At 35.9% G+C, this 21,676-nt stretch overlaps 1 protein-coding gene across 1 annotated transcript in view; it reads right to left on the bottom strand.

Annotated features, from left to right (window-relative positions):
• The window catches only part of LOC138307261 (S-adenosylmethionine decarboxylase proenzyme-like), a 49,551-nt gene that overhangs the window by 27,576 nt on the left and 299 nt on the right, over nucleotides 1–21,676 (bottom strand). The window contains exon 2 of the mRNA XM_069247907.1: nucleotides 20,291–20,462. Coding sequence (XP_069104008.1) covers nucleotides 20,291–20,403 — 113 coding nt within the window. The 5' untranslated portion in view covers nucleotides 20,404–20,462. The remainder of the gene's footprint in view (nucleotides 1–20,290; nucleotides 20,463–21,676) is intronic.

Genomic DNA, 21,676 nt, shown 5'->3' with positions numbered 1-21,676 from the left:
ATGTGCTCCACCCATGACGTCATTAAATTGATGATTTTCCTCTTCTCGCCAAATTTTGCTAGAAATTCATCATCTTTAGGTTAGAAAAGGCTTAAAATGAATTTGGCCGCCACCTTGGAGCAACTTTATATTTTGCATGGATATGCGTAAATACACCATACACAACGTGTGAAAATCTCTTTCTGCTCCACGAAGGCGGCCACATTCATTTTTAGAGAAAACCACTCAAAAAGTATGATTTTTCAAGGATTTTTGTGAAAAATGGCGGGAAACTGCATGTTGATGACGTCATAGTGAACATAATTGGCACATGCGGAATATTTTCAGGATGTAATGTGTTAGCAAATGTATTCAACTGTTTTATGGCAAAATATGTTGTTCTTTACTGGAGAATTAATTTTGGGGCCATATTCGAGTCTTAACGTACCTTCTCCTTTCAGTCAACTATCAAAATCCAAGATAGCTGCCTGTCGGCCATCTTGTTGACAAATCGATCCTAAAATGCAATATGCCCAACTATGGCCCAAGAGGAACCGATGTATCAAATTTGAGACAGATCCCTTCATACTTTCTAAGAAATAGTGGTAACAAACTTCAAATATCAAAATTCAAGATAGCTGCCTGTTGGCCAGCTTCCACCAATTGGTCCCAAAATGTAATATGCACAACTATGGCCCTAGGGAACCTACATATAAAATTTGAGACAGATCCCTTGTGATAACAAAAATTGCTATCAGACGGAAGGACGGACGACGGACGAAAAGCGATTTGAATAGCCCAATATCTGACAATAGTGGGCAAAAAAGGCACATCACATTCCAGGTAATTACTTGTCTCACATGCATTTGTATCTCGACATATTGTGAAAAACATGCAATAAACTATTTAGTAAATTATTGCCTATCCGGCGATAGGCTAAAATTTACTCCATAATTGATCATAAATTCTCAAATTCCTATATTTTTCTCCTTTCACATAATTGCCCATAATAACATATGTAATATTAAATGATGTAGAATTCAATGGTAATTGTTACAGGTCAGAATCACACTATTTCAACACTTGTACTAAAAACTTAACTAAGCACAATTAGGTCAATTTTGGCCTTGTAAAATCCAGTAATTCTCTCAAATTTCTCCTTGAACATGATCAACTAAACCAAAACATAAACACCAAATTCTAACCACATGACAATTATACCCATGTCTAAAACTAAATTCTAACCACATGACAACCCATGTCTAAAACTAAATTCTAACCACATGACAAAATACCCATGTCTAAAACCAAATTCTAACCACAAATGACAATATACCCATGTCTAAAACCATATTCTAACCACAAATGACAATATACCCATGTCAAAAACCATATTCTAACCACATGACAATATACCCATGTCTAAAACCATATTCTAACCACATGACAATATACTTATGTCTAAAAAACCATATTCTAACCACATGACAATATACCCATGTCTAAAACCAAATTCTAACCACAAATGACAATATACCCATGTCTAAAACCATATTTTAACCACAAATGACAATATACCCATGTCTAAAACCAAATTCTAACCACAAATGACAATATACCCATGTCTAAAACCAAATTCTAACCACAAATGACAATATACCCATGTCTAAAACCAAATTCTAACCACATGACAATATACCCATGTCTAAAACCAGATTCTTACCACAAATGACAATATACCCATGTCTAAAACCAAATTCTAACCACAAAGGACAATATACGGTACCCATGTCTAAAACCAAATTCTAACCACATGACAATATACCCATGTCTAAAATCATATTCTAACCACATGACAATATACCATGTCTAAAACCATATTCTAACCACATGACAATATACCCATGTCTAAAACCAAATTCTAACCCAAAATGACAATATACCATGTCTAAAACCAAATTCTAACCACATGACAATATACCCATGTCTAAAACCAAATTCTAACCACATGACAATATACCCATGTCTAAAACCAAATTCTAACCACATGACAATATACCCATGTCTAAAACCAAATTCTAACCACATGACAATATACCCATGTCTAAAACCAAATTCTAACCACATGACAATATACCCATGTCTAAAACCAAATTCTAACCACATGACAATATACCCATGTCTAAAACCAAATTCTAACCACATGACAATATACCCATGTCTAAAACCAAATTCTAACCACAAATGACAATATACCCATGTCTAAAACCAAATTCTAACCACAAATGACAATATACCCATGTCTAAAACCAAATTCTAACCACATGACAATATACCCATGTCTAAAACCAAATTCTAACCACATGACAATATACCCATGTCTAAAACCAAATTCTAACCACATGACAATATACCCATGTCTAAAACCAAATTCTAACCACATGACAATATACCCATGTCTAAAACCATATTCTAACCACATGACAATATACCCATGTCTAAAACCATATTCTAACCACATGACAATATACCCATGTCTAAAACCAAATTCTAACCACATGACAATATACCCATGTCTAAAACCAAATTCTAACCACATGACAATATATACCCATGTCTAAAACCAAATTCTAACCACACATGACAATATACCCATGTCTAAAACCAAATTCTAACCACAAATGACAATATACCCATGTCTAAAACCAAATTCTAACCACATGACAATATACCCATGTCTAAAACCAAATTCTAACCACAAATGACAATATACCCATGTCTAAAACCAAATTCTAACCACAAATGACAATATACCCATGTCTAAAACCAAATTCTAACCACAAATGACAATATACCCATGTCTAAAACCAAATTCTAACCACATGACAATATACCCATGTCTAAAACCAAATTCTAACCACATGACAATATACCCATGTCTAAAACCAAATTCTAACCACATGACAATATACCCATGTCTAAAACCAAATTCTAACCACAAATGACAATATACCCATGTCTAAAACCAAATTCTAACCACATGACAATATACCCATGTCTAAAACCAAATTCTAACCACATGACAATATACCCATGTCTAAAACCAAATTCTAACCACATGACAATATACCCATGTCTAAAACCAAATTCTAACCACAATGACAATATACCCATGTCTAAAACCAAATTCTAACCACATGACAATATACCCATGTCTAAAACCAAATTCTAACCACATGACAATATACCCATGTCTAAAACCAAATTCTAACCACATGACAATATACCCATGTCTAAAACCAAATTCTAACCACAAATGACAATATACCCATGTCTAAAACCAAATTCTAACCACAAATGACAATATACCCATGTCTAAAACCAAATTCTAACCACAAATGACAATATACCCATGTCTAAAACCAAATTCTAACCACATGACAATATACCCATGTCTAAAACCAAATTCTAACCACAAATGACAATATACCCATGTCTAAAACCAAATTCTAACCACAAATGACAATATACCCATGTCTAAAACCAAATTCTAACCACAAATGACAATATACTTATGTCTAAAACCAAATTCTAACCACATGACAATATACCCATGTCTAAAACCAAATTCTAACCACAAATGACAATATACCCATGTCTAAAACCAAATTCTAACCACAAATGACAATATACCCATGTCTAAAACCAAATTCTAACCACATGACAATACCCATGTCTAAAACCAAATTCTAACCACATGACAATATACCCATGTCTAAAACCAAATTCTAACCACAAATGACAATATACCCATGTCTAAAACCAAATTCTAACCACAAATGACAATATACCCATGTCTAAAACCAAATTCTAACCACATGACAATATACCCATGTCTAAAACCAAATTCTAACCACAAATGACAATATACCCATGTCTAAAACCAAATTCTAACCACAAATGACAATATACCCATGTCTAAAACCAAATTCTAACCACAAATGACAATATACCCATGTCTAAAACCAAATTCTAACCACATGACAATATACCCATGTCTAAAACCAAATTCTAACCACATGACAATATACCCATGTCTAAAACCAAATTCTAACCACAAATGACAATATACCCATGTCTAAAACCAAATTCTAACCACAAATGACAATATACCCATGTCTAAAACCAAATTCTAACCACAAATGACAATATACCCATGTCTAAAACCAAATTCTAACCACATGACAATATACCCATGTCTAAAACCAAATTCTAACCACAAATGACAATATACCCATGTCTAAAACCAAATTCTAACCACAAATGACAATATACCCATGTCTAAAACCAAATTCTAACCACATGACAATATACCCATGTCTAAAAACCAAATTCTAACCACAATGACAATATACCCATGTCTAAAACCAAATTCTAACCACATGACAATATACCCATGTCTAAAACCAAATTCTAACCACATGACAATATACCCATGTCTAAAACCAAATTCTAACCCACATGACAATATACCCATGTCCTAAAACCAAATTCTAACCACAAATGACAATATACCCATGTCTAAAACCAAATTCTAACCACATGACAATATACCCATGTCTAAAACCAAATTCTAACCACAATGACAATATACCCATGTCTAAAACCAAATTCTAACCACAAATGACAATATACCCATGTCTAAAACCAAATTCTAACCACATGACAATATACCCATGTCTAAAACCAAATTCTAACCACAAATGACAATATACCCATGTCTAAAACCAAATTCTAACCACAAATGACAATATACCCATGTCTAAAACCAAATTCTAACCCACATGACAATATACCCATGTCTAAAACCAAATTCTAACCACAAATGACAATATACCCATGTCTAAAACCAAATTCTAACCACATGACAATATACCCATGTCTAAAACCAAATTCTAACCACAAATGACAATATACCCATGTCTAAAACCAAATTCTAACCACAAATGACAATATACCCATGTCTAAAACCAAATTCTAACCACATGACAATATACCCATGTCTAAAACCATATTCTAACCACATGACAATATACCCATGTCTAAAACCAAATTCTAACCACATGACAATATACCCATGTCTAAAACCAAATTCTAACCACATGACAATATACCCATGTCTAAAACCAAATTCTAACCACAAATGACAATATACCCATGTCTAAAACCAAATTCTAACCACATGACAATATACCCATGTCTAAAACTAAATTCTAACCACAAATGACAATATACCCATGTCTAAAACCAAATTCTAACCACAAATGACAATATACCCATGTCTAAAACCAAATTCTAACCACATTGACAATATACCCATGTCTAAAACCAAATTCTAACCACAAATGACAATATACCACATGACATATACCATGTCTAAAACCAAATTCTAACCACATGACAATATACCCATGTCTAAAACCATATTCTAACCACATGACAATATACCCATGTCTAAAACCATATTCTAACCACATGACAATATACCCATGTCTAAAACCAAATTCTAACCACAAATGACAATATACCCATGTCTAAAACCAAATTCTAAAACATGACAATATACCCATGTCTAAAACCAAATTCTAACCACAAATGACAATATACTTATGTCTAAAACCATATTCTAACCACATGACAATATACCCATGTCTAAAACCAAATTCTAACCACATGACAATATACCCATGTCTAAAACCAAATTCTAACCACATGACAATATACCCATGTCTAAAACCAAATTCTAACCACATGACAATATACTTATGTCTAAAACCAAATTCTAACCACAAATGACAATATACCCATGTCTAAAACCAAATTCTAACCACAAATGACAATATACCCATGTCTAAAACCAAATTCTAACCACATGACAATATACCCATGTCTAAAACCAAATTCTAACCACATGACAATATACCCATGTCTAAAACCAAATTCTAACCACAAATGACAATATACCCATGTCTAAAAACCAAATTCTAACCACATGACAATATACCCATGTCTAAAACCAAATTCTAACCACATGACAATATACCCATGTCTAAAACCAAATTCTAACCACAATGACAATATACCCATGTCTAAAACCAAATTCTAACCACAAATGACAATATACCCATGTCTAAAACCAAATTCTAACCACATGACAATATACCATGTCTAAAACAAATTCTAACCAAATGACAATATACCCATGTCTAAAACCAAATTCTAACCACATGACAATATACCCATGTCTAAAACCAAATTCTAACCACATGACAATATACCCATGTCTAAAACCAAATTCTAACCACATGACAATATACCCATGTCTAAAACCAAATTCTAACCACATGACAATATACCCATGTCTAAAACCAAATTCTAACCACAAATGACAATATACCCATGTCTAAAACCAAATTCTAACCACATGACAATATACCCATGTCTAAAACCAAATTCTAACCACAAATGACAATATACCCATGTCTAAAACCAAATTCTAACCACATGACAATATACCCATGTCTAAAACCAAATTCTAACCACATGACAATATACCCATGTCTAAAACCAAATTCTAACCACATGACAATATACCCATGTCTAAAACCAAATTCTAACCACAAATGACAATATACCCATGTCTAAAACCAAATTCTAACCACAAATGACAATATACCCATGTCTAAAACCAAATTCTAACCACAAATGACAATATACCCATGTCTAAAACCAAATTCTAACCACATGACAATATACCCATGTCTAAAACCATATTCTAACCACATGACAACCAAATATATACCCATGTCTAAAACCAAATTCTAACCACATGACAATATACCCATGTCTAAAACCAAATTCTAACCACAAATGACAATATACCCATGTCTAAAACAAAATTCTAACCACAATGACAATATACCCATGTCTCTAAAACCAAATTCTAAACCACATGACAATATACCATGTCCTAAAACCATATTCTAACCACAAATGACAATATACCCATGTCTAAAACCAAATTCTAACCACATGACAATATACCCATGTCTAAAAACCAAATTCTAACCACAAATGACAATATACCCATGTCTAAAAACCAAATTCTAACCACATGACAATATACCCATGTCTAAAACCATATTCTAACCACATGACAATATACCCATGTCTAAAACTAAATTCTAACCACATGACAATATACCCATGTCTAAAACCAAATTCTAACCACATGTCAAATACCCATGTCTAAAACAAATAAAATATACCCATGTCTAAAACCAAATTCTAACCACCACATGACAATATACCCATGTCTAAACCAAATTCTAACCACAAATGACAATATACCCATGTCTAAAACCAAATTCTAACCACATGACAATATACCCATGTCTAAAACCAATATTCTAACCACATGACAATATACCCATGTCTAAAAACCATATTCTAACCACAAATGACAATATACCCATGTCTAAAACCAAATTCTAACCACATGACAATATACCCATGTCTAAAACCAAATTCTAACCACAAATGACAATATACACCCATGTCTAAAACCAAATTCTAACCACAATGACAATATACCATGTCAAAACCAAATTCTAACCACATGACAATATACCCATGTCTAAAACAAATTCTAACCACATGACAATATACCCATGTCTAAAACCATAATTCTAACCACATGACAATATACCCATGTCTAAAACCAATTCTATGACATAATCTAAAACAAATTCTAACCACACATGACAATATACCCATGTCTAAAACCAAATTCTAACCACATGACAATATAACCCATGTCTAAAACCAAATTCTAACCACATGACAATATACCCATGTCTAAAACCAAATTCTAACCACAATGACAATATACAATGTCTAAACCATATTCCACATGACAATATACCCATGTCTAAAACCATATTCTAACCACATGACAATATACCCATGTCTAAAACCATATTCTAACCACAGACAATATACCCATGTCTAAAACCAAATTCTAACCACAAAATGACAATATACTTATGTCTAAAACCATATTCTAACCACATGACAATATACCCATGTCTAAAACCTAAATATCTAACCACATGACAATATACCCATGTCTAAAACCAAATTCTAACCACATGACAATATACCCATGTCTAAAACTATATTCTAACCACAAATGACAATATACTTATGTCTAAAACTATATTCTAACCACATGACAATATACCCATGTCTAAAACCAAATTCTAACCACATGACAATATACCCATGTCTAAAATCAAATTCTAACCACATGACAATATACCCATGTCTAAAACCAAATTCTAACCACAAATGACAATATACTTATGTCTAAAACCATATTCTAACCACATGACAATATACCCATGTCTAAAACTATATTCTAACCACATGACAATATACCCATGTCTAAAATCATATTCTAACCACATGACAATATACCCATGTCTAAAAACTAGTTAAAAGGGCATTATATACAAGCTTAATAATTGAATTCTGTTTAACCAAATTTTAAGTGATAATACACATCAGGTGCTCCTCAGTCCACATACATACAGTACAGCACCCATAGCCCATCAGCTGTGGACAAAACTCTTACTATTATTGTCAGTTATTGGGCTATGAAATACTACAAAGGCTATAAATATTGTTATTCATGAAAACCTGAAAAAGTGGCATCACAAAGTGAATTACTCATGCATGAATAAAGGTAATATATACCGAGTCAAGTGGAATGAGACCAACTATTTAGATATAGCTGATAAGTGTACCAGCTCACTCTCTGGGTCACACAATTCAATCCGTACATAAAGCATAAATGTAAATTTCAAGAAAGCATATTAATAAAATATCCATAAACTTATTAATGCATATTAAAGTTATATCTACAGTTCATATTTAATATGTCAACGAAATTTTTATCACCTTACAGGTTTGGCTATTAATGTTTGTTGTTAATATTTTATGAAGGGGTTTATGATGAGAGTCAGATTTGTGTGTTATATATCCATAATTCAATCTTGCTTGTTACAAGCATTTTCATTGGCTTAAAAATTTACTTTATCAGCCCATTAAAAAAACAAGAGGCCCAGAGGGCCTGTATCGCTCACCTGGTTTTGTTTTTGTTTTTTGTAATTATCACAAAGACTCTTACAATTAGAAAAATTAGTAAAATTGACTCCAAAATTTGTTTAATTTTGAAACACAACCATATAATAATGCTATAGATACCATACAAATATGCTATCCAATACAAAGGTTCAGAGAGGAAGTAATTTATATGAAAATAGTAGCCTAATTGATCTTTTTGGCCCCGCATCAAAGGCCCCAGGGAGTCAGCCCTATACTTTGCCATACTGTTTAATTTTAAATCCCCATCCTATAAGGATGTTACTATTGCATTATGAGTGCTCTTCCATGCTGAGTTGCAGAGAAGAAGTCGTTCATATGATAACAGCAAAAATTGCTCCCTTACAACCCCGCCCCTCAGCCCACGGGGGGGTCAGTCCCATCATTTGTACAATTTTGAATCCCCATCCTATAATGATGCTACCATTGCATTATGAGTGCTATCCCATGCTTAGTTTTAGAGAAGAAGTCGTTTATATGGAAAAGCCAAATTGACCTCTTTTGACCTCGCCCCTCCAGCCCCTAGGATGTCAGCCCCATCATTTGTACATTTTGAATCCCCATCCTATAATGATGGTAACATTGCATTATGAGTGCTATTCCATGCTTAGTTTCAGAGAAGAAGTCGTTTATATGGAAATAGCCAAATTGACCCCTTTTGACCTCGCCCCTCAGGCCCCCAGGGGGTCAGCCCCATCATTTGTACAATTTTGAATCCCAACCCTATAAAAATGCTACAATTGCATTATGGATGCTATTCCATGCTTCGTTTCATAGAAGAAGTCGTTTAAATGGAAATAGCCAAATTGACCCCTTTTGACCCCGCCCCTCAGGCCCCCAGGGGGTCAGCCCCATCATTTGTACAATTTTGAATCCCCACCCTATAAGGATGCTACCATTGCATTTTGGGTGCTATCCCATGCTTAGTTTCAGAGAAGAAGTCGTTTAAATGGAAATAGCCAAATTGACCCCTTTTGGCCCCGCCCCTCAGGCCCCTGGGGGGTCAGCCCCATCATTTGTACAATTTTCAGTTAGTAGCCCATAAGGATGCTACCAGTCAAATTTTGTTGAAATCTGACCTGCGGTTATGGAGAAGAAGTCGATTGTTGACGGAGGGATGCCGGACGCCGGACGCCGGACGCCGGACACCACGGTATGGCATAAGCTCACCTTGGTCCTTCGGACCAGGTGAGCTAAAAATAGCGTCACCGTTTGTGACGTTGCTTTATCTCATAACATAAACAAGAGGCCCATGGGCCTTAACTGTCACCTGAGTTAGAATATATAATGAAACAACTAATGAAACAAATTAAAGACATATAAACACTATATGCTGGGCCTTGAAGTTGGTCAGTGATTTATAAATTGGAACTTTTTAGACTATGAAGAGTATTTGCTTCCATCAAACCTGTGAACTTAGAGGTATTTTTAATCAATTTGACCCTGTTTGGTCCCCCAGGGGGTCATCAAGGACGGATATGGATGTTAAAATGCTATATCTTCGGCTAATAATTCTAATCAAGTTTGACTAATTTCCTACGAAAATTGGGCAAATAATGTTCACAAATATGTTTTTCCTATATAAACTAAAGTAAACTTGACCCCTCCCCAGGGGGTAATGTGAGACCCCAAGATCATATAATTCACAGAAGACCTTTCCATCTATAATTATTTGATTCTACTATATCCAGAATTTTAGAAGATTTTTGAAGTTTTAGCCTATAGGAGATTTCAGAAAAGATGGCGATGACGTCACACAAAGGTACATCCGGGCGCTCAAAGGTACAACTCCGTATATCTGTACACATTAACATGGTGGGAACACAGCCGCTTGCGATGTTTGTTTACATTTTATTGTAATAAATAGTACGACAAACCAAGAACTATTGCGTTATTTTAATTTAAAAAAGTGTAAATAAAAATATTTTACAATAATGCACTAATTTAAACATATGGCATTCATATATTTTACTCTGTTTATACTCCATTTTCGACCGCTACGAGAAAACACGGTCGCCATTACGTATAACATTGACAGACATTGCAAATATCAACTTGAAATTACAAATTAAATTCAAAGTCCCCCAAAATATTATTATAAGTTATTACTGTTTTCGAAGTGTTACTTGATAAAACACCTTACAATGTATGATTAGTGCAAAATTAAACATTTGCTTTCGTAGATTACCCCAGGCCCACGGCAGCCATTACAGTACAGCCGAGAACCCGAATTTCGTCCATTTTCAGTGTCAAAAAAATACGTATTCTGGTTAATTTTTTTTCATCAATTTTGGGAATTAGTTTATAACATACAAATGAGTCAGTTTGTAGGTTCATTTTATCACATTTTTAAACAAAACTAGAGTATTTATGATTCTCGAAGCCGTGCGCAATGTATCCTGGCCGGCATTTACAGTACTACGATCTGTAATTTATATCAATTTAAATGAAGTCTAACTAATATGTTTTCAAATTTTCTAAAAGTAATATCACTTCAATTTGAGACTTAACATAGCAGTCTATGGGATAAAAGCGGCTGAAAATGAAATATTAAAAATGAAATCTGCAGCATTAAAACTGAACGATTTCACCATTTTATTTTTCGAGATCGGCAGCCATACGTGTACGTGTAACACAGTAGTTTAATTACTATTCGTCATTTTGTTACGATACAAGAGCATTCCATTAAAACAACTTGTATATATTAAATAACAAAATATATATCTTAAACAAGTCCTTATTGAGATAAAAGTGTTGGTAATTATTAATATGATTTATTTTCCAAACAATGCTGTGGCCTGCGGTGATCTACCAGCGACGAAGCCATGCACGAGCGGCCGTGGTCTAGCCAGATATGGTCCACCTTTCGTTATGTTATATAGTGTTGTGAGCAGCTTTTTCATGTACAACAGAAACATGACAATAAAATCAATTATCTATTCATAACTTTTTCACAACATGGATTTCTACGTGTGAACAAAAAACGGGTTCGTGTGATGTGACGACCCGGCACCGCTTCGCAAGCTGGCTTCAACACTAAATCTACAGAAATATATTTAGCAATAAACAATTGTAAATATCAAAATATAAATGTCTGTAGCCTCTTAAACAATAAGAAACCATTTTAAAATCAGAATTTGCAAGTATGAAAGTGTATACTTTTGCCACAGTATCGATTGTGTAGCAGGGCTGTACGTATCTGTTATTGTTTTCATTAGTCGACATACAGTGTTTGTACCTTTGAGGACCCGGATGTAAATTTTCTGTGACGTCACGCCATCTTTTCTGAAATCTCCTATTTGACCCTTTTTTAGCCCCCCCCCCCCCCTGCCCCCAGGGGGTCGGCCAGGACCAATGTGGATATGATATTAAAATGCTATCTCAGGCTAATAATTCTAACCAAGTTTGACTCATTTCCTATGAAAATTGAGCAAAAAATGCTCATTAATGTGTTTATCCTATATAAACTATAGTAAACTTGACCCCCTCCCCAAGGGGAAACAGGAGATCCCAGGGTCATATAATTTACAATTTTTATAAACAAACTTTAAGACCTTTTCATATCTATAAAGTGTATTTGATTATACCATTTCCAGAATTTTAAAAGAATATTTAAAGTTTTAGCCTATTTGACCCTTTTTTAGCCCCGCCCCTCTGCCCCCAGGGGGTCGGCCAGAACCAATGTGGATATGATATTAAAATGCTATCTCAGACTAATAATTCTAACAAAGTTTGACTCGGCCAGAACCAATGTGGATATGATATTAAAATGCTATCTCAGACTAATAATTCTAACAAAGTTTGACTCGTTTCCAATGAAAATTGAGCAAAAAATGCTCATAAATGTGTTTACCCTATATAAACTATAGTAAACTTGACCCCCTCCCCAGGGGGAAACGTGAGACCCCAGGGTCATATAATTCACAATTTTTGTAAAGGACCTTAAGACCTTTCTATTTATTAAAAGTATTTGATTCTACCATATCCAGAATTTCAGAAGAACATTTTTGAAGTTTTAGCCTATTTGACCCCTTTTGACCCTGCCTCTAAGGCCCCTGGGGGTCAGTTATAGAAAATTTGTTAATAGGATTAAATGGCCATCTCATACTGATAATTCTGACAACATTTGACTCATTTCCTATTACAAATGACCAAATAATGCGCAAAAATGTGTTTTCTCAATATAAAGTATAGTAAACTTAACCCCCTCCCCAGGAGGAAACTAGAGACCCCAGGGTCATATAATTCACAATTTTTGTAAAGGACCTTAAGACCTTTCTATCTATGAAGAGTATTTGATTCTACACCACATCTGTGAGTACAGAAGAAGATTTTTGAAATTTTACTCAATTTTACCCCTTTTGGCCCCTCCCACAGCCCCCTGGAGGGTGGGGACCATATAATTCACAATTTTGATTGGCCTTATGCCTTAGAAGGTTTGCGCAAAATTTCATTGAAATTGCTTCAGCAGTTTTGGAGAAGAAGTCGAAAATGTAAATTTTTTACGGACATACGACGAACGACGCACGACGCACGACGACGGACAAAAGGCGATTAGAATAGGTCACTTGAGACTTCGTCTCAGGTGACCTAAAAATCCATTCAAGTTAATCCTTAAATAACATAAAAAATCTCTACATCTACATCTACCAAATAATCGACCTACTTGATCATATTGAAGATCATGTCGATATAGTTGAAGGTGTGGCTATGAACAGGGGAAGAGAAGAAAAATACAGTCCAGACTGTCTGAGCGACACCCTGTATCTAGCGACTCCCTGTCTTATGTGACCTTACTTGAGACCCCTAACGTAATTTGCTATATAATTGGTCTGTTTTCAGCGACTCCCTGTCTTACGTGACAAGCGACCGTGTTTTTACAACCCCAAAAACTATAAAAGGTCTGTCTTGAGCGACTTTTCATTCGCCTGCGGCCTTAATTATGATCGATAAAGAGGTGTGAACAACGAACTAAACATCGACTGTTGACTACTATTAGAGTACATTACTGCGTAACAAGTTTAGACGGATCAGGAAAGATCTGTTTTTCCAGAATATTTGGCTTCAAAACTAACATCCAGATATTTCTCCTTAATAACAAATGGTAAACATTGACAATAAATAACGGTACACGTTAAATAAATCAGCATGTTTTATTTTGCCTACCATATAATCTATGGCTTGGCGTGGGTGACATTCTTTTCGTTTTGTACGTGACATTTATGACCAAACATAATTTCACTCCTTGATATGAGTAAGAAGTCATTATAATTGCCATCCTGAAGTCAGCAACCCTATCTTTTCTTGAAATGTCTCTCCTAATGCCAGTACAGTAGATTTGTAAAATTCAGGCTTTAAAATATTACCTCTACAAAAGTTCTCTTTTTTTTCATCTACACAACATCTGCAATTGTTTTGTAGTGGTCATTTTATCATTTTAGGACAGGTATGATTTTTATGGGTTTTTTCTTGTGTCTGTTAAAAAAATGGTAATTAAATATTTTTTAAATAGAAAAAAAATTGGGTTTTTAATCCAAAATTACACCCCCTCTAGATATAATTCTTGTCTTAAACACAGTTTTAACCCAAATATCATTGTACGTGCGTCTGCTTGTATTTATAACTAAATTATTTTTTTTTATTAAAAAAAAAGTGCGTCTGCTTGTATTTACATGTATTGCTAAATGATTTTTTATAAAAAAAAATCAGTTTTATTTTTCTAAAAATTAATAATTATTATTTTTAATTTATTTAAAAGAAAATCAGGTTAATTGATATATAAATAAACAAGAATGTATTTAATGACAATTAACTACAGATTTTCAAACAGTAATGTTGTGGTTGGACTGTCTTAAGTGACTCCCTGTCTTATGTGACTTTTTTGTAATGGTCCCTTGGAAAGTCACATAAGACAGTCTCGACTGTAATTAAATTAGAGATGAGAGACGAGTTTTGAAGGAGTCAAGCGACTTTGAGATTACAAGATCTTGCGGAAGAGAGTTCCAGTCTTGAATAGTGCGGGGAAAGAAGGAGTGTTTGCGAGAATCAGTTCTACAGTAATTTATTTGTTATGCATGTGTATGGGAGTGTCTGGTAGGACGTAACTGTGAGGTCAAGTATTGTTATTTTTTAATAGCTACTATGCTGTGAGTGATCTTGAAAAGCATAGTAAGCCGTGCTTTTTTTCTTATTACCGCTAAGCTAGGCCACTCTAGGTGTTCAAGCATGTCACTAACGCTTGAGGTGTTATGGAATCTGTTAGTGACATATCGAGCAGCTCTGCGTTGGACCATTTCTAGCTTATCAATGTCTCCCTTCTGGTATGGGTCCCACACTGTACAGGTATTTGTATGCTTGTTCTTTATCTTTTTTGAATTAATTTTGAGGTTTCGTCCAATAAAGCCAAGGGTCTTATTGGCTGTGCAGGTGATGTTGCTGATGTGGGAGTCCCATTTGAAGTCGTGTTGGATTGTTACGCCCAGATATTTTGCCTTAATTATCAGTGTGTTCCAAACAGTGACCATGAAGATAATAATTGTGTTTGATTGAAGGTTTAGTCTTGGTAATCGAAAGAACATTACCTTTTTTCCCAGTCAGCTAGTTTACCTAGATCATTTTGGAGTGTTTCTTAATCTTTTTTCGATGTAATGGTTATGTACGAGATAGTGTCATCGGCGAACAATCTAACTGAAGAGGAGAAGTTTAGTGGCATATCATTGATGTAATATAAGAACAAGCTTAGGCCGAGAACAGAGCCCTGGGGGACCCCTGACTCTACAAGGAGTGGTGGGTAAAGTTCGCCATCAAGGAAATATATTCAAGTTACCAGTAATCCTTATAATTCAATTTACTAAAGATAATCTATTCAAAATTCTGAATTAATTTTGGCTACAAATGTTCTGAACCCTTTGGGATATATTCTCAAGAAAGAGCGTATATAGCAACACATGTTCAGAATGAGTCAGTTTACTTATTAGTAAACAATTTTTTATGTTAAATATTAACGTTTGCATATATATAAATATACACATGTATATTAAAACAATTTTATGTACATGGATGGCTTATAATATTACTAATAAAACATGTGGCGTCATTAATTTTTTTATAGCCTAACAGATGTCGCATATTTATACTGACTAATTGGCCAAAGAGCTATTATGTTAAAAGAATCTCTATCTGAAACAAGAACACAGTTAATGCAGACTCTTAAAAATGACCGAAATTCATCTGATTTTGTTAAATTTCTTCTGATTTTGTTTCTGGATGTAAGTGCTCATTCAACTTGAGTTGAGTATAATAAATATTTTAGGGGTAATTTGTACACAAATATTTTAGGGGTAATTTGTACACATTCATACCACTTTTAGGGGTAATTAACTGACAGATTTCAATGGGTATTTTACCTGTTTACTCGTCTTAACTGGAGCACTGCCATGTGTTCACGGAGCAGTTGTTCAGCCCTTGAGAAATTCTCAAAAGCTCATTTTTATGTGTACATATATTTTCAATTTGATATTACTATCACAAACCACTTTCATCACAGTAATTAAAATGTTGACATGCATTGTTTGTCATAGTTTCAGACAAGACATTTTGAATATCAATGATTGGTCATGACCAACCTCGGATGAGTCAAATACCCTGTACTCCCCACACTACTGATCTGGTCCCGTTCTAGTTATAGGGGTTTTACTGTGTATGTATAATGAGCTTTGTGTATAACAAAGTAATTTTGTTGGTCCCTAGAGCTTAAGGTTCGTTAGAACCATGTTGTTCTTTTTATACTTAGTAGGGGGATACAGAACCTGTTATCTGTTAGGAAATTGTCTTTGGTGGCAAAGAATCAAAGACTTTAAGAAAGGAGGAAGTAGTAGCAGGTCTGGGCTATACCAATCAGTTCATGTATAACAGTAGAGGAGAAAATGTAGTGGCCAGATCAGGATTCGAGCTCTGGACCTCAGAACACCAGCTAAATGCTGTACAGCTGAGCTACCTGGTCAATGATGAGCAACCCAGTCCGATCCCGCTACACACATAACATTTTATTAACAGCTATCAATGACCATTTCAGTGATTTTTCAAGGTATTTTTGGGGAAAAGTTTTTGTTACAAATTGGGAATTTTTAATCACAAAAAGAACAGTTTTGAGAAAAAATTACACATTGCTAAACATGTTATTATAGATGATTAGATTGTGTAAAACAGTAAACTGTGTCAATTTATCAAAAGGTGGCAACCATCACAACAGTTTCACAGTAGTTTGTTTTTAGATAAAACAACGAGAGGAGGGGTTTCCAGGTTTAATTTGGTTTTCTGTAATGTGATTTGGGAATTTTTCATTGTAATTGGGAAAAAAATAGGGAGGTTTGGCATTGGGAATGGGTTCGTTTAACGACCCCAGTTATATATGAAGAAAAATCACTGCATTTATGCATGGCCTTCCCTTAGTAATATGTGTCCTTATACTAATACATGTAGTACTTTCTGACTAAAGTCTCCATTCTGTCAAAGATATCCAAACAGAACACCCCACCCAGCACAATTACCTATGTTTACCATGGGCAAAACCAGTTGTCCCATTCCATTTATGCTGCATGTTAGTGAGGATCAGAAACTACCTCTTGTATCAACTTTCATCTGTTCAAGCCTGGAGACAGAACCAGGAACATTCAAGGTGCACACTCAGCTCAATTATGGCTAACGGTGAGGCAGTGTCAAGGGAGATCAATCTGTACATGTACAGTACAGTGACGAGACTGGACATGATGGCGCAACTGGACATGATGACGAGACTGGACATGATGACAAGACTGGACATGATGACAAGACTGAACATGATGACGAGACTGGACATGGTGACGAGACTGGACATGATGACGAGACTGGACATGGTGGAGAGACTGGACATGATGACGAGACTGGACATGATGACGAGACTGGACATGGTGGAGAGACTGGACATGGTGGCAAGACTGGACATGATGACAAGACTGGACATGATGACGAGACTGGACATGGTGGAGAGACTGGACATGGTGGAGAGACTGGACATGGTGGAGAGACTGGACATGGTGAGGAGACTGAACATGATGACGAGACTGGACATGGTGGAGAGACTGGACATGATGACGAGACTGGACATGATGACAAGACTGAACATGATGACAAGACTGGACATGGTGGCAAGACTGGACATGATGACGAGACTGGATATGATGACGAGACTGGATATGATGACGAGACTAAACATGGTGGTGAGACTGGACATGGTGGAGAGACTGGACATGATGACGAGACTGGATATGATGACGAGACTGGATATGATGACGAGACTGGACATGATGACGAGACTGGACATGGTGGAGAGACTGGACATGGTGGAGAGACTGGACATGGTGGAGTGACTGGGCATGATGATGAAACTGGATATGGTGGAGTGACTGGGCATGATGATGAAACTGGACATAGTGGAGAGACTGGACATGGTGGCAAGACTGGACATGATGATGAGACTGGACATGTTGGCAAGACTGGACATGGTGGCAAGACTGGACATGGTGACGAGACTGGACATGGTAGAGAGACTGGGCATGATGATGAAACTGGAAATAGTGGAGAGACTGGACATGGTGGCAAGACTGGACATGATGACAAGACTGAACATGATGACGAGACTGGTCATGATGACAAGACTGGACATGGTAGAGAGACTGGACATGGTGGAGAGACTGGACATGATGACGAGACTGGACATGGTGGAGAGACTGGACATGATGACAAGACTGGACATGATGAAGAGACTGGACATGATGACGAGACTGGACATGATGACGAGACTGGACATGGTGGAGAGACTGGACATGATGACAAGACTAGACATGATGAAGAGACTTGACATGATGATGAGACTGGACATGATGACGAGACTGGACATGGTGGCAAGACTGGACAAAGTGACGAGACTGGACATGATGACAAGACTGGACATGGTAGAGAGACTGGACATGGTGGAGAGACTGGACATGGTGGAGAGACTGGACATGGTGGAGAGACTGGACATGATGACGAGACTGGACATGGTGGAGAGACTGGACATGGTGGAGAGACTGGACATGGTGGAGAGACTGGACATGGTGGCAAGACTGGACATGATGACGAGACTGGACATGGTAGAGAGACTGGACATGGTGGAGAGACTGGACATGGTGGAGTGACTGGACATGGTGGCAAGACTGGACATGATGATGAAACTGGACATGATGACGAGACTGGACATGATGACGAGACTGGACATGATGAGGAGACTGGACATGATGACAAGACTGGACATGGTGGAGAGACTGGACATGATGACGAGACTGGACATGATGACGATACTGGACATGATGACGAGACTGGCTATATAATCTGGTGTTTCAGTACCATACATTAACTGTGTAACAGGAGAGGAGAAAATGTAGCGGCCAGACCGGGATTCGAACCCGGGACCCTCAGAATACTAGCCGAGTGCTCTACCGACTGAGCTACCTGGTCACCGATGATCGACCCAGTCCAATCCCGCTACAACTGTAATATTATTGGATAAGGGTTCAAACCATGGCCACTAGAACCTGATAAGTAATTGAGGAACTAACATGTTAGGCCTGTATAGCTAGTTAGTTGCAAACTATTGAGGGTTAAAATCTTACTGTGATAACTTTAACCTGATTTGTAACTTATCCTCGGTTTGTGTAAGCTTACTAGGCCCTAATTACGTCGTAAGCTTCGATTCTAAACTGCCTTGATCCTTCATAAATTTTGATTCTGTAAATTCATGGTCCATGTTGCGAATTTGGGGGTTTAAATATTTTATCAATAAATGACATAATAATATGGACATTTATAGCCATCATACGGGTATCGATACATCTTAAAACACTGTACATGTGCTAGTCGACGTGATAATATCGTAATATACGTACTAGTAATAAGTCCTGGCCTACTGGCTAAGCTAGTGAAACGTCAATTTTCAGAAAAAAAACTTGGTCAATACCACTCACAATGAAAAATTGATTCTACTTCACGACAAAAAAATACATCTCACCTTTCTATAATCCTCAGGTCATGATGTTCGTTCTCAGAGGACGATTTAAACCAGACTTCGAGCAGCTTCTCAGTCCCCTCGAAAAAATTCTCGTGGTCGCTGGCACCAGCCATCGCTTCAGACGATCTGTGTGAATTGCCAGTGTCAAGGTCACATTAGCCGGGAGGCCAAACTAGTCGATATAAAGAAAAAATGAAAAGGCATATGGGGCCTGCATTATCTTCTATTAGCTGACTACGTGGTTATATATATATTTAATATAAATCTTTGACTATATTGACTAATTGTGTTGAATGCTTTATCAACGGTATCACATGTAAGTTAAAATAGAACAAATACTTAACAAGGTTACTGTTATCTACTTTTTGAATGTTTCATCAGTTTTCACAAACCCAAGATTTGAAGGCAAAAACAGCAAAATTATAATCCCTATTCTACTATTTAATTAATTAGGACTTAAACAATGAAAATGTGAATTTTCACCCTCTGACCTCTGAAATTACCATGAGCCCAGAATAATTCGAATATTCTGATTAGCATACCATATGCAGCTTCTATGACCCTAATGTATCTTCATGCAAAATATGTTTTGCTTATCACTGAGTGGCAGTGCCCAAAGTGATGCCCCTTCATTCATAACTATTTTTTTGGTTAATTACACAATTTTGAATGTACAATAATTAAGCAATAGATGTTATTTTTTTAGCTGGTGGTATTATGCGACCATCCAGCATTCATAAGATGAGATAAGATAGGGTAAGTTTATTTCTGGATCAAGACTTGTGTGAGTAAGTCCTCTAAACCAGACACAGTTATACAAATAACAAATCATATGGGTAGAACAATTCATGTTGCACATATATAAATTATCAATAAAGTATTGTATTATAATATAACACATATTTACATTGTCAGTTTAATAAATTCAACACTTATAATGTGATTTCGGCTCTGTAGTTAAAGAATAGTTCTTGGTTTCCCCAGTATCGGTCCAACACATTTTAAAACATATTGATATTTGTTGCCAAATAACTCTTTCTGGTAATTTGTTCCAGATTGTTGCTGATCTAATTGAAAAAAGTTTTTACGTAATCTAGTTGAGGCTAGTTTTGGAAAAATAGTTTTTGTGATGAAACGACGACCGTGGCGTTGAGTGAAATCATCCCATAATACAACTGAATTGCTGCAATCTTTGTCAATATTTCACTTATAATTTTGTAAAGTTCTATCATGTCTCCCCTTACTCTTCTGAAGGCTAGCGTTGGTAAACATAGTTTTTCTAACCTCTGGCTGTAATCCGGGGCCAGGTTGTGCATGCCGGGGAGACATTTAATAGTTGCCCTTCTTTGTACGCTCTCTATCTGGTCTATATGGGTTTTTTTCTGG

Source organism: Argopecten irradians, chromosome 1, assembly GCF_041381155.1.
Source record: "Argopecten irradians isolate NY chromosome 1, Ai_NY, whole genome shotgun sequence".
NCBI classification, from domain to species: Eukaryota; Metazoa; Mollusca; class Bivalvia; order Pectinida; family Pectinidae; genus Argopecten; species Argopecten irradians.
Note: the sequence above shows the minus strand (reverse complement) of the source record. Positions and strands in the feature narration are given on the sequence as shown.